General features: G+C 41.6%; 3 protein-coding genes across 3 annotated transcripts in view; 2 read left to right on the top strand and 1 right to left on the bottom strand.

Moving 5' to 3' along the window:
* Positions 1 to 2565, bottom strand: part of CSUI_007841 (uncharacterized protein) — a 3822-nt gene extending 1257 nt beyond the window's left edge. The window contains exon 1 of the mRNA XM_068067984.1: positions 832 to 2565. Coding sequence (XP_067920041.1) covers positions 832 to 2412 — 1581 coding nt within the window. The 5' untranslated portion in view covers positions 2413 to 2565. The remainder of the gene's footprint in view (positions 1 to 831) is intronic.
* Positions 2171 to 3489, top strand: CSUI_007840 (uncharacterized protein). The gene has a single exon (XM_068067983.1). It carries the CDS (start codon positions 2577 to 2579, stop codon positions 3057 to 3059), a length of 483 nt encoding a protein of 160 aa, XP_067920040.1. The 5' UTR covers positions 2171 to 2576; the 3' UTR covers positions 3060 to 3489.
* Positions 3490 to 3567: 78 nt separating this feature from the next.
* On the top strand, positions 3568 to 13284 carry CSUI_007839 (uncharacterized protein). Its single transcript, XM_068067982.1, has 8 exons — positions 3568 to 5498; positions 6190 to 6250; positions 6861 to 6989; positions 7599 to 7658; positions 9808 to 10354; positions 11034 to 11176; positions 12171 to 12206; positions 12786 to 13284. Exons 1-8 carry the CDS (start codon positions 4081 to 4083, stop codon positions 13167 to 13169), a joined length of 2778 nt encoding a protein of 925 aa, XP_067920039.1. The 5' UTR covers positions 3568 to 4080; the 3' UTR covers positions 13170 to 13284.
* The last annotated feature ends 110 nt before the right edge of the window (positions 13285 to 13394 follow it).

The raw sequence follows: 13394 nt of genomic DNA, 5'->3' as shown, positions 1-13394 counted from the left end.
AGAAAGAAAGAAAGAAAAACAGAGAAAGAAGGAGGGAGAAAGAAAGGGAGGTGTCTTTTTTTGTAGAGTCGATTTCCATCCACCACAATGAGAGACAAAAAGAAGAAGAAGAACTAAACACACTCTTCAGCATTCTCTCTCTAATTACCTTCCCTCATACAGATAGATAGATAGATAGATAGATTGATTAAGGATAGATTAAGGATAGATTAAAGATAGATTAAAGATAGATTAAAGATAGATAGATAGATTAAAGATAGATAGATAGAGGTATGCACATATATATGTGTACGTGTAGACATTGTTTCATCTGCTGGTCTACATCCCACACATAGATGTGCATGTGTAGAAGACGACTACAGGCACCTATCTATCTATGCATATGTATACATGTCTATTTATACATCTATACATATGTATGTATACCTTTCTATTTCCAAATAGATGTATGTGTACATGTATATGTATTGGATGATAATGAATCCATTCCTACACACATACCTACATGCACATATCGATAGTTTTATATATATATATACATACATACACAAATAGGGATATATACAGATATATCAGTATGTATATACGTAGAGAGAGAGAAGAATACGAAGGCAAGTCGAAACAAGAAGAGGTGTGTAAGTGTGAAGGAGTAGGAGCGAAGAGAGAAAGAAAGAAAGAGAAAATTCTTCTTCTTCTTTTTTGTGTAGCAAGCACAAGGAAAGTAATCTGTAGGACCAAAAGAAGTGTAGAGGAAGAGTCGACAAAGAGGTAAGAAGAAGAGTTGAGAATGAAAGTTTAGAGTTTAAGGTTGCAAAGCAGTCTCTCACTTACCTCAAGATTGGGTTTGATAATTCGAAGAAGCCTCCCTCCTTCTTCTTCCTCTTCTCCTCTTCGGCTTCTCCTTCTGATCCACCAGAAGAAACTTCTTCTTTCTTTCGGATCTTCTTCTTTTTCTTTTCTTCTTTTCTCATGCAGTTGCTTCGTTCCTCTTATCCACGTTACAGTAGGCCAGGCATATCTTCGATAACCTTCTTCATTCTCTTGAGGAGGGAGCAACACAAGAGGAGGAGAAGAAGAAGAAAAGCATCTTCTTCTATCTCGTCTCTCTTCTTCTTCTCTTTCTTTCTCATCACTCTTCGTCTTCAATATCTTCTTCTCTCCTTCTCCTACAGATTCCTCTCCACTACTCTTTCTAGAATTTTTCTTTTCTTTTCTTCTTCTTCTTCTCCCTCTTGTTCTCTTGAGCCTCCAGATCGTGTAGGTATTCACGTCATCCATCAGACCTACCAAAGGGAAAGAATGAAGAGAAGAAGAAGAAGACGAAGAAAGACTTTCTTCTTCTTCTTTTAGTTCACTATCTTCTTGTTCTTCTTTTCCATTATCTTTGACTTTTTTATCTCCTTCTTTTTCATCCTCTTTTCTTTCTTTTTCGGATGAAAGACCCCCTCCTCTTCTTCTTCTAGTTTGCGGGTCTCTCCATTCAAGCACATCCGCGACGCATGCACTGCCGCTGTCGTGAAGATTCGTAGAGAAATCTTCCTTCTTTCTTGAAAAGAGAGAGGATAGAAAAGCGAGAGAAGATGGACGGGGAGACGATAAAGAGAAAAAGAAGGAGGGAGAAGAAGAAGAAGAAGAAGAAAAAGTTAAGGAAGGAGAGAAAGAGAGAGAAGGAGAAGGAAGAGAAGATGAGGAAGAGCGAAGAAGGAGAGCGGCAGTGAAGAGTGAGAAAGAAGAGAAAGAGAGGAAAGAGAAGCAAAAGAAAAAGATGAAAAGATAGAGAGAAGAGATGAAGCGACGAGGAGAAGAAGAAGAGAGAGGAGAGGGAGACGAATGAAAGGAAAGAAGTGTGAAGGTTTTCTTGAAGAGAAGCTGCCTCATCGCTTTTTCAGTAGAAAGGCCATAAGGAAGTCTATGAAAAGAAGAGAAAGAAGAGAAAGAAGAAAAGGATGGAAGAATGAAGAAGCCAGAAATGAGTGGCGGAGTGACTGAGAGACTTGCAATGCGCTTCTTGAGAAAAGGAGGAACAGAGGAGACAAGAAGAAGAGCAACAGTAATTGGGACAGTCGTGAGAAGAATGCCAAAGAGAGAGAGAGGAAAGAGAGAAGAAGAAAAAGAAGAAGAAGAAGAAGAAAGAAAAGGGAAGTAAAGAGAATACAAAAGACAGACAGATCGGAAAAGAAAGAAAGATTCTAATGTCGACACACGTGGGGGTGTGTAGGATTTGATGATCCTCCACTCTCTCCTTTTACCAGAGAAAGAAAGAGTGAGAAAGAAAGAAAGAAAGAGAGAAAGAGAAGGATGAAAGCTTAGTGTCAGGAGACAGACTAAAGAGAAAAGCATTCCTTCCTTCCTTGCTTCCTTCATTCCTTTCAGCTGCCCTTTGCTACTACCTCTGGAGGAGACAGCATGCATGAGAAAGAAAGAAAGAAGCCGTCCACGAGCACACGGGAAGAGACAGACAGGAGAGACACAAAGAAGAAAGAAGAGAGAATGAAGGACGAATTCAGAAAGAAAGAATAGGAGGAAATGAGGAAAAAAGTGAGAGAGGTAGATGAAGAAAGTGCGAGAGAAATCTTATGAGACTAGTCGACAAGACACATGCATCATCCATCTCCTGCTGCTTGTCGTCTCCACCCCCCATGGTGAGGCAGGCAGGAAGTGTACATACACTCGACCAAGAAACTGGGATAAGCTACGATCTACACAACGTGGACTTTGTATATTTCCAAGGCGTCTTATTGTGTTGTGCCTTCTTCTTTCATCCCTCTCTTTTTCTCCTTCACTTTTCTTTCTTCTTCCTTCATTCTCGCACTCGTTCAGTCTCCTCAACTCGCGGCATCCAAGAAGACCCTTTCCCCTCCATGAAAATTCTCTGTGCATGCATGCATGCACGGATCTCATTGTGTGGCAGATTCAACAGGGGAATAGCAAGCTTTCTTTCTCTAAGAATGTCCAGTCCCGACGCTTTTTTTCTTCTCCTTCTTTCCTCACTTTCCAACACATTTAGCTTTTCTATCTATCTCCTGCTCCTGCTACCCTATCTATCTATCTATCTTTAGTCTATCTGTCTCTAGATCGTTCTTCTGCATCTAAATTATTTTTTTCTTTTCTCTATCGCATCTTCTGTCTATCTTCATCTTTCTCTTCCTCTCTTTCTTTTCTTCTCCTACCTGTGAGCTGACGTTTCTCTTGCCTTGCTTGCTTGAAGAGAGGATGGACTGAACGTTCTTAAAGAGGGACAGACTCTTTCTCGCCTGACTTTTCGTTCTTTCCTTTCACTGGAGATAAATCAATCGCTGGTGTTTTCTGTCTTATATCTATTCTATTACAGGAGTCAAGTCTTCATCTCTCCTTACTATGTGTCTATACATAGGTATATATACCTATCTATCTACACATCCATACAGATATATCTATCTCTATGTATATCTACATATATACGTCTCGTGTGGTCTCGTCGTGTTAGCTATCATACAAGCTCGCCACACAATGAAATATCTCTCAGGTCTTCTCTTATAAATATCCATACATAGATATATATATGTGTACATGCGTATGTATATAGAGAGAGAGAGTCATGTATTTCTATAGAAAGAAGAGAGAAGGGGGATGTGTGGATGGAGAGGTCTTCTATGAGAGTGTTAGTCTGTGAACGAGGAAGACGCTTTCTTTCTCTCCTCTTCCTCATCTAAGGTCTAGACAGAAACGCATGGAAAGGCAACGAAGAAAGGAATCTGTCTTGTCTCTGTATCGGCTGAATCTCGCTGAAAGAGAGAAAAGGAGGAAGAAGAAGAAGAAGAAGAAGATATGCCGAGATATGTATTTCCTGTCTTTCTTAAACCCCCCTTTGCTTTTCAAGAGGTCTCTCTCTTGTCTGCATGCGGAGTAGTATTCTCGTTATGGTCAGGGGAACGGCATTTTTCTTTCTTCTTCTTTTCTTTCATCTTTCTTGTTTCTCTCCTCTCATGATCTTGTTTGGTCTTTCGTCCTTTCTCTGAAACTCTTTCCCATCCTTTCTACCTCTCTCTCTCTCTATCGATTTATCTGTCTGTCTTTTGTCGTTCTATAGAGCCTTCAGCGATGGCTTCCCGCCGAGGAGGCATTATCCTCTTCAAACCTCCTCTCTCTTCTTCTTCCTCTTCTTCGCTTTCTTCTTCTCCTTCTCCTGCTTGTCTCTCTTCCTCTTCATCTTCTCCTCTTTCTCTGCATTCCGTTACTTCTCTCGGCAATAGACTGAAGGGTGTGTCTCTGTCCTCGAACACTCAGAAAAGTGCAGAGAGAAACTACCACGTTGAAAGAATAAGAAGAAGAAAACCGACAGAAATGTTCTCTTCTTCTTTCTCTTCATTCTCTCATACTTCTCCTTCTTGTTCACTTCCCCATCTCAGGTGTATGTACACCTCACCTTGGCTAAATAAGAAACAAACTCATGGTCGTAGTACCTGCTCTTCTTCTTCTTCCTTTTCTTCTCTTGTTGATACTCGGTCATCGGCAGTTCTCTCGCCTTATGTAAGAGGAGAAGAAAGAAAAGTCAGGAATTCTCTAGGGAAGCCTTTTCTTCAACAGCTTGATTTGCATGCAAGAAAGCTCTCTTTTCTGTCTCTTTCTTCATTCTCTTCATTGCCTAAGACTTCTCCGTCTTCCGTGAGTTTCTATTCCAACCCTTCAGTCTCCCCCAGTCTGAGGCGAATGAACGACGAGAAGACGAGGAAGAAGAAGGAGAACAGAGACAACTCTTTCTTCTCTTCCACTTCTTCTCCTTTTCTCTTTTCTTCTTCACCTTCTTCTATTTCTTCTCCTGCTTCTTGTCATGCAGTGTCTATTCTTTCTTCTTCTTCTCCCGTAAAGATTCCTGAATTCTCTTCACATCTCCATACGCCCAATTCTCGTTGCTCTTCATCCTCTTCTTCCCTCCTCTCCTCTTCTCTTCTCTCTTCTTCTTCTCTTCTCTCTTCTTCTTCTTCCTCGCGCCTCTCTCCTAGCTTTCCTCGGGGCCTCCTGACTTCTCTCCTGCGACGTGGCAATTCTTTCTCTCTGCAGAATGAAATGTCTTCTCCTTCCATTTTAGAGAAGCCTCAGAGACATCACGCAAGAATACAAGAAGAAGAAGAAGAAAGAGGAAGAAGAGCAAGGGGAGCTAGACAGGAACAAAGAAGACACGCAGCTAGCTTAAGAGGTATATCAACACTAGGGGGAAGCGCCATTAGCCATAGAAAAGGAAGACGAGATAGAGAAGGAAAAGAAAAAGAAGAAGAAGAAGAAAAGAGAAAGAATGAGACAAGCAATCGCCTTAGTAGTAGTAGTAGTAGTCGTCATAGCGGTGGAGCAAGTATAATGAGAGGTAAAGAAACATCTCCTTGGAGGCTGTCCTTCTTTCTTCCTTCTTTTTCTTTTTCTTCTAAAACGTTTTCTTCTCTTCAATTTGAAGATCGTGTGCTTGTCGCGGTAACGGCCTTCTGGGTCTCTCTCGCACTCGGGCTAACGGGATATAGTCAATGGTAAGACAAGAAAGGAAGGAAAGAAAGAGAGAAAGAGTGAGAAAGAGAGAAAGAAAGAGTGACAAAGAGAGAAGAATGTCTTTATTTGTATTTCTTGCAGGGCGTGTCGGAGTGAAAGTAGAAGGGTGTCTGTTTCTTCCTAATAGACAAGCTGTCTGAACAGCCGAGGTGGAGTGTGCATGCACTCCTTAACGCACACATCTCGACTGTATAGACACCTGACTTAAGGTGTCAGTCTTCCTTCCACATGTATCTTCCGATAAGTGCAGAGACTCCAGAGATCTAGGCATAAATCTATATATATCTAGGTAGGAATTGACAGATAAAGATACACGAAGGATCTCGATATCTCTCTCTCTATCTATATCCATAGATAGATAGATAGATAGATAGATAGATGTAGTACTGGGTAGATGAAGATACAGCAAAGATATTTCAGTTGTGAAGGTATTTATATCTCTTCTATGATCATTCTCTCTATTTTTCTTTCTTTCTTCGACCTTTCATCTTTATTGTTGTGGCATAGCTTCATTCGTTTCCGCTTTGAGAAAGGGGTGCCTTTCTTTCTTCATCCACTACATCTTTCCTTTTCGCTCTTCAACTTCCCAAGTTTCTTTGCTTTCTTCTTCTTCTTTCATAACTTCCTTCTGTGTTCTTCTTCCTTTCTATCTTTCTCTCATCTTGTATCCAGGGACAAGATTACACGGGAGAAGAGACACCCCTATCTTCCAGATGCCTACCGACTTCTCCAAGTAGGTTTCTTTCGAACTTACGCGAGATTCTTTCTTTTTCCTAGGTAAAACTTTTCCTTGTATGTTTGTTAGGTGTATGTACGCTTTAGACTTTCTGTGTCGGTCTTTGCATGTAGGGAAATTATTTCTCTTCATCTTATCTTGTTTTGCTTCTGTATCTATCGGTCTAACGTATCTTCTCATCTATTGGCCTTTCTCTTTCCAAGCGGGGTTCTAGTTGTCTCTTTTTCTTCTCTTCCTCTTCTTTCTTCTCTCTTCTCGCATTCGTCTCCTACGAAGTAAAGAAGAAGCCAAGGAAGAAGAAAGGGGGGGGATGGCTCGTAGTCTGACGTACAAACTCTCTCTCTGTATGAAGAGAAGAAGAAGAAGAGTGTCTCTCTGCCCCTAAAGAAAGGAGTCGGTTTGGGGTATCTTTCTCTCTTCATTCCTGTGTCTCTTGTTGATCTTCATGGAGAGATGCATTTGCATCCTTCTTTCTTTCCTTTCTCACACCTTCTTCCTTCGAAAAGAAGAGGAAGAACTAAGCGAAATGGATGGAGTGTATAGACAGAAGATGCATGAGAGATTTCTTCGTTCTTTCCTCTCTCTCTTCTGCTTGTTTCTTTCTCAGGAGAGTGATCTTGTGAAGGAAAAGTTCGGGCAGATTGAGAGAATAGAAGATGTCTCAGATGGGACAGATTCTTCTGGTCTCTTCAAAAGAGCTAAGCTGAAAGTTTCAGGAGAAAAGGCGAAAGGATCGGTAAGAAAAGGCTCTTTCCTCTCTTCTCTACGTCTTCGACGAGCAATACGGTGCTCTCTCTCTTTGCTTGTCGCTCTTAGACTGTACGTACGCCTGAATAGATCTATTTCATATATGTGCAAGTGCATGCTGCGTTGTTGTATGCGTGTCTCTCCATTTGTATGAAGGTCGTTAAAACAGAAGATCTATACAGAAGAGTCAATGCTGGTATATGACGTCCTGAGGAGAATTGTCTGTGAAGATAGCTAGATAGATAGATAGATTAAGGATAGACAGATAGATGCCTACGGGGTGAAGGGCTGTTGTCCGTTCAGAGGATTCTCATAGGGAGCGTAGAGGACTCATGACTATCGCGGAGCAAAGAAAGAGAAATGAACCCTCCGCTATGGGACTGGGACCAAGAGAGTGTAGTGTCTATGCGTTAGGTAAGAACTGCTTAGAGATATTTATCTTCCCCATGAAAAGATTCCACCGTAGAGATATTTTTTGTCTAAATGTCTCTCTATTTATGTGTCTCTCTATCTGTTTCTTTCTCTGTCTTCGTCTGTCTGTCATATCGCTTCAATCTATCTTCTCGCCTTTCGAGTCCCTCGCTACCTCCACCAATAGGCGTACGTCTCTGCAGCGCTTGACCCTGATCTTCTAGGGGATGGAGGTCTATATGGTGAGGTAAGGAAAGGGACACAAATCTTCTCGAGAGAAAAGGGAAGTCGTTGTGTTCCCCTAAAGGAGAGTGTCTGAAGGGGCCAGACTTCTTCTTCTTCTTTGTGTTGTCTAGACACCTGAGGGAGGAGGTCTAGAGTGAGTGAGGGAGTGATCGTATCACTTGCCAGGGTGGTCAGAGTGCACGTCTATTTTGAATACTCATGGCTCTGCGGAATGCTCTTGGTACGTAGACCTTCGTATAGAGGCTACAGTGCGTGTAGACACACCTATAGGCACTCTCCATGTATGTGCACATGGAAAGAGAGAATCCCTGTATACATACATATTCATACATATAGAACTCCATACATTCTTGATCATACATAGCACATATTTATACATAGGCATATTCATACATCCGCATACATCTTCATACATCCACATACATATTCATAGATACATCCCCACAGTCCATCCATCAATAGCTCCATGTAGAGACAACCGCCATACATGTCCCCGTGCTAAGTCCTGTGTATGCGGAGGGTGAGTGTGAAGTGTTTCTATGGAGTTTCTTCTTCTGCTTTCCCCCCATTTGCATTTGATAGAGAAGGAAAGAAGAGAGATAGGCAGACACATACAAGAAGGAAATGTGGAATAGAATCAGACATCTTCTTACACTCCAAGAATACGTTGAGAAGCTCTTCCATACAAAGACGTCTGTGTCTGGTCGTCGTGATCTGCATGCAAGGAATGCCAAACACCCCCGGTGGGGATCGAACCCACAACCTTTGGATTAGAAGTCCAACGCGCTATCCATTGCGCCACGAGGGCGACAGAGCATCTCAAACACCTCTATTCTATGAGGATCTCTTGTTCCCCTCCTACGTGAAATGTCTATCTATGTGTGCATATATTTCTCTGTACATCTAGCATTGTACGAGATATATCATCTTATCACTCCCTTGTATTTCGTGTTGTCTTAGGTGATGTATTAGATACACTGTGTAGCTTATTCATATCTTACCTCCCCCTTTAGATAACGTTGTCCGTTCTACATGTATGTTCTATCTTCGATATAGAGCCTTTTCCGGGGTGTATCTTCAAGAGTATTGCGTGGCCGTAGTTGTACATATGTGTCTACGTAATAGTTGTATAGAAGGAAAGATGACAGATCAACTCATCCTTTCTCTATGTGGGGTGCTTTAGTATCTTTGCTTCTAGAACGTTTCTCTCATATAGATTTGTATAGGAAGTGAACTGAATAAGCAGCATAAAGAATGGATGACGGATGAATGAGTATAGGAGTATTCATCTCTTGATCTCTTGGAGAAAATTACTTTTTCTCTCCAGCTAATCAACTTCTGCGTCGTACCAGGACACCCCCGGTGGGGATCGAACCCACAACCTTTGGATTAGAAGTCCAACGCGCTATCCATTGCGCCACGAGGGCTGGGCGTGGGGTTCTTGACATAGTTTATGTATGTCTCCATATCCACTATGGATGAATTCTAACGATCTTGGAATGCTATGAGAGATGAATGAGGAAGGAAAGGTGCTTCTCGACTGTACAGCTCTAGTCCATCCGATCAACAAGAAGAAGTCGTGAAGGGATGCTATAGCTAGGATGACCCCCACCCCCCAGAGAGAAGAATATTATCTCTAGGAAACGCGAATGGTGTTGTATCTATCTATTTACCTGTAGCTATACATATATATATACAGTGTAGTCAGGAAGAGGAATCTTTTCGTTCTGAAGAGGAGAATGAATATTGCTTGCTTCTTCTTTCTTCCTAAGAAGAAAGGAGTGCGAGTCCAAAGATGTCTTTCTTTTCCTCTTCCCATTCGGATAATTCCTTCATGATGGTATCGCCTTTTTTCTTCTTTTCTCATGCATCTTCTTGCACCTCGACTTGTTTTACCTACATCAAGGGGAAGACTTCTCCTGTAGATGTCCTCCCCTGCCTTCTATCTCTAGACTTTCAGCACAGTCTTTGTTATATTCTCTGTTAACAACTCGCTTTGCTGCCCTCCTTCTCTTTCTTCCTCTCTTCTTCTCTCCTTCTCTCCATATGCTTCGCATCTCTATTGGGCTCTCTCTGAGAGTTCGGGTGACCTAGATCTCTTCTAGCGCATGCGTTTCTCCTTCTTTTTCTTGCTGGGTGTCTTGTACTAGCGTGTGTTTTCGCCAAGAGCTCAGAGACTCGATTTCGCCACTATAAGAGAACAGCCATATCTCTTGAAAGTGCAGACGATTTCTGCTATCAAGGCGTTCATTGCAGCTGCTCGAAGTGTCCTTTTTGGAGAGGCCTATGAGGAGATGTCTCCTGCCAGGCGTTCCCCAGGGGAAATGTCTGAAGAGGGGGCGAGCCAAAGAAGAAGAAGGAGAAAGACAGAGGAAGAGAGAACAAGAGAGGAAGAAGAAGCGAGGAAGAATGCGCCCCAAGCCAGTACGGAGATAGAGGTGGAGAAAGAGAAGAGAGGAGAAGGAAGAGAAGCAGGAAAAGAAGAAAATGAAGAGAGAAAGAAGGGGGCTCGGCAAGAAGAAGATGAAGATGAGGACTTTAGGGAAAAGGAGTGGCAAGTTGACTCTATATTTGTAAATGTAGAGGAAGAGAAAGAAGGAGATGTGGAGGGGAAGAAATCGAAAGGGGGCTTTGTGAAGTTGGAGAAGCCTCTACTCATTCCTGTGAAAGGCAATCCCTATGACAATCCAGATATCGGTAACACGACACCTTCAGGAACGCATCGCTCTCCTCTCTCTCTTTCTCTCTCTTTCAACTCACACGCTTCTTCTGTTTCTCCCTCTCTTGTGTATGACTGAAGTCTCATGCCTCTTCTACTTGGATTCGCCTTATAGTCGGATAGTCTTTCTCCCTACTGCCACTATATTATTTGTCCTAGTAAGAAGGCGAATAAAGCAACTTCCTCTCTACACCTCAAACCCATCCTTCTTTCACATACTCCTCGGTGCACCTGCGTATACATATATATAAAATATATATATATATAAGTGTATATATATATACATAAGTGTATATATATATATATATACATAAGTGTGTGTATATATATATATATCTATACACTTATGCAAGCATATGGATACATCTGTATATGTGTTTACATGCTTTTACATATCATAGTATGTATATGTCTATGCGTCTCTTCATATATGAAGGTCTAGGTATGTGGCTGTCTACGATCCCTTGCCTCTGCTGTATGTTCTTTGAAATAGATACGTAGCTTGTCACCTAGTAGGTATATGCCGTTTAAAGCGACAAGGGAAGTCGATTTCTTCAATACACACTACCAACTCTTTTCTCTCACCTTCTTCCTATTCTTCTGTCTCTTCAACTCGCTGGCTCTCCTGTCTGGTCTCTCTCTGTATGTGTAATGTAGGTTTATTTATGACAGGAGAAGAGAAGTCTTCCTCTCAAGGGCCCTTAGGGAAGAGACACCCGATAGGAGCTCTCATTCTTCTTCTCATTCCTCTCTTTCTTCTAAGACGAACATGGAGAGAAATCTCCTCTGCATGCGATAGAGTCAGTCAAAGAAAGAAGAAAAGGAGAGAGACAGAGAGAGAGAGAAGAAGTGAAAGATGAGAAAGATTCTTCTAAAGTCAATTTGAAGTCATTCTATCTGTCTGCCTATCTACCTTGGGTAGCTGTATAGACACTTCATAGTTGTCTTCTCCCCTGTAGTGTGTTATTTGTATAGCTATGGGATTAGCTATATGTACGTATGGAGGTATGTGTATCTTTATATCTGTGCATATATGTATTTACTTATCTCTATATATGTATATGTATCTAGGATTCCTGGCTATGTGTGCGTTCTTTTTGGAGGTGTATGTATATATACATATTATGTATGTATGTACGTCTGTATGTATTTATGTATGTATGTACACTCGTTTCGATGCGCGTGCGAAGCCCTGCCAGTCTGCAGTCCACACCTGCATGTAGCCTATATATAACAACACTCAAACACGTACATATACATGTATATATATAACATATAAATATATGGAAGTAGACACTACTACTAGATAGATAGGTGGCAGAGTGTTTGGATTGTTCTGTGGGAAAAGGGATTGTGTCTTTTCAATGTGTTCGGGTGTCTATACACTGCTCGTATCTCTACGTTCTCGCTAGCTTGTGTTTCTGTGTGACTTCTCCTTTTTACTCGTTCCTTCTTTCCACATGCGCGTCTCTAGATTTCTTTGTCCCTTGGGTAAAGCAGAGAAAGATTACAGAGCGGACAAAACATAGCTCAATTGAAGTTTTACTAGTCGCTCTTTCTGTCGAATTCCTTCATTGTCTGTACATACACCCGAGGAGCAGACTGTTCAGAAGACCGTAAACACCAAGACAGAATCTAGCTGAGAGGCATCAAGCATCTTAGTATGCAAGTTTTCTCTCTTGCCTGGCGCATGCATGCAAAACGGAGATTTAACTTGCAGGTCTATTCACTCTCTTGTGTGAAGAGTGTCCTTCTTTCTTTCTATTTTGTTTTGTCTCTTTTTCGTTTTCTTAGGCTCTCTGTGATCAATACATCCGATACTTCATTCAGGTATGCTTGTGTATGTACACCTCAGTTCATTTCAGGTGTGACAGCCGTGAGCTGTCTCGATTGTCTGGTAGGAAGTCGATTGTCTCTCTGTGCGATTGAGTTCACGCACCTCAGTCACATGCATCCTTGTGTGGTGTATGTACACCTGAATCCGTAGTCCGGCAAACTGCGATGTACCTATCCTCTCTATATAGACATATATACGAAACACATACATGTTGTTTAGTTACATTTTTCGCTCTTCTTTTCTGCCGTCACCAGCTATGAATGACGACCTGTATTTTAGTATACTTATATACACATTAGCTCATACTCATAGATTTCTTTATGCTCCCCCTCTGCCTCTTTGTCTCTACAGAAAGAGCCAATTGTACCTCTTAGAGACATCTTTTCCTTCTTCTTGTCTTCCTTCGTCTTTCTTCTTTCTCTTTTCTTTTTACCTGTTCTCTCTCTTTCTTTTCTCCATTCCTCCCTATCCCACAGAGTTCCTCCCTCTCTCTCTTCTTCTTTCTCTCTTATCTCTTCTTCACCCCTCTCTCTCTCTCTCTTTCTTTCCTTGTCTCTTCTTCTCTTCCCCAGACACACCCAGATCTCCCTCGCGTCTTGCGTAAAGTCGCTATAAGGAATTTCGGAGAGGATGGAAGTCTAAGAGCTAGATTGAAGAGCTCAGACGTCCACGTCCATTTCGAGTACTTCTCCGGGCGTGCGAATCCTAAAGAGATTAAAGGGACAGCCACGCTATCTTTTGACTTTTTTGAATCTTCTTCTTCTTCCTCTTCTCCGCCTTCTTCATCTTCTCTCTATAAGAAGAAGAAGAAGGAGAGGATTCTTCAAAACGTGCTTCAATCGGCGTACAGTATACCAAATATCGCTGAGCTTGTATGTCTTGTTTCTACTACGTGCATACCTTTCCAGAGAGAAGGAGAAAGAGGGGGAGAGAGAGAGATGAAGGCAGCCGATTAGCTTCCCTTGTATTTTCTCTTGTTATGTCGGCAATTTCGCTCTCTATGAAGAAGTGTAATCCCTAGTCGTCTCACGTGGAGAGAAACTGTGTACATCCATGAAAACATACAGGCAGTATATACATAGATATATACATACATGCATATATATATGTATACACATATATGCGTTAGATATATATACGTTAGTTATGTATACGTTGGGCATATGTATATATATATATAT

The sequence above is a fragment of the Cystoisospora suis genome (assembly GCF_002600585.1).
Source record: "Cystoisospora suis strain Wien I chromosome Unknown contig_4222, whole genome shotgun sequence".
Classification (NCBI taxonomy): Eukaryota; Apicomplexa; class Conoidasida; order Eucoccidiorida; family Sarcocystidae; genus Cystoisospora; species Cystoisospora suis.
This window is presented reverse-complemented; position numbering and strand designations above follow the sequence as displayed.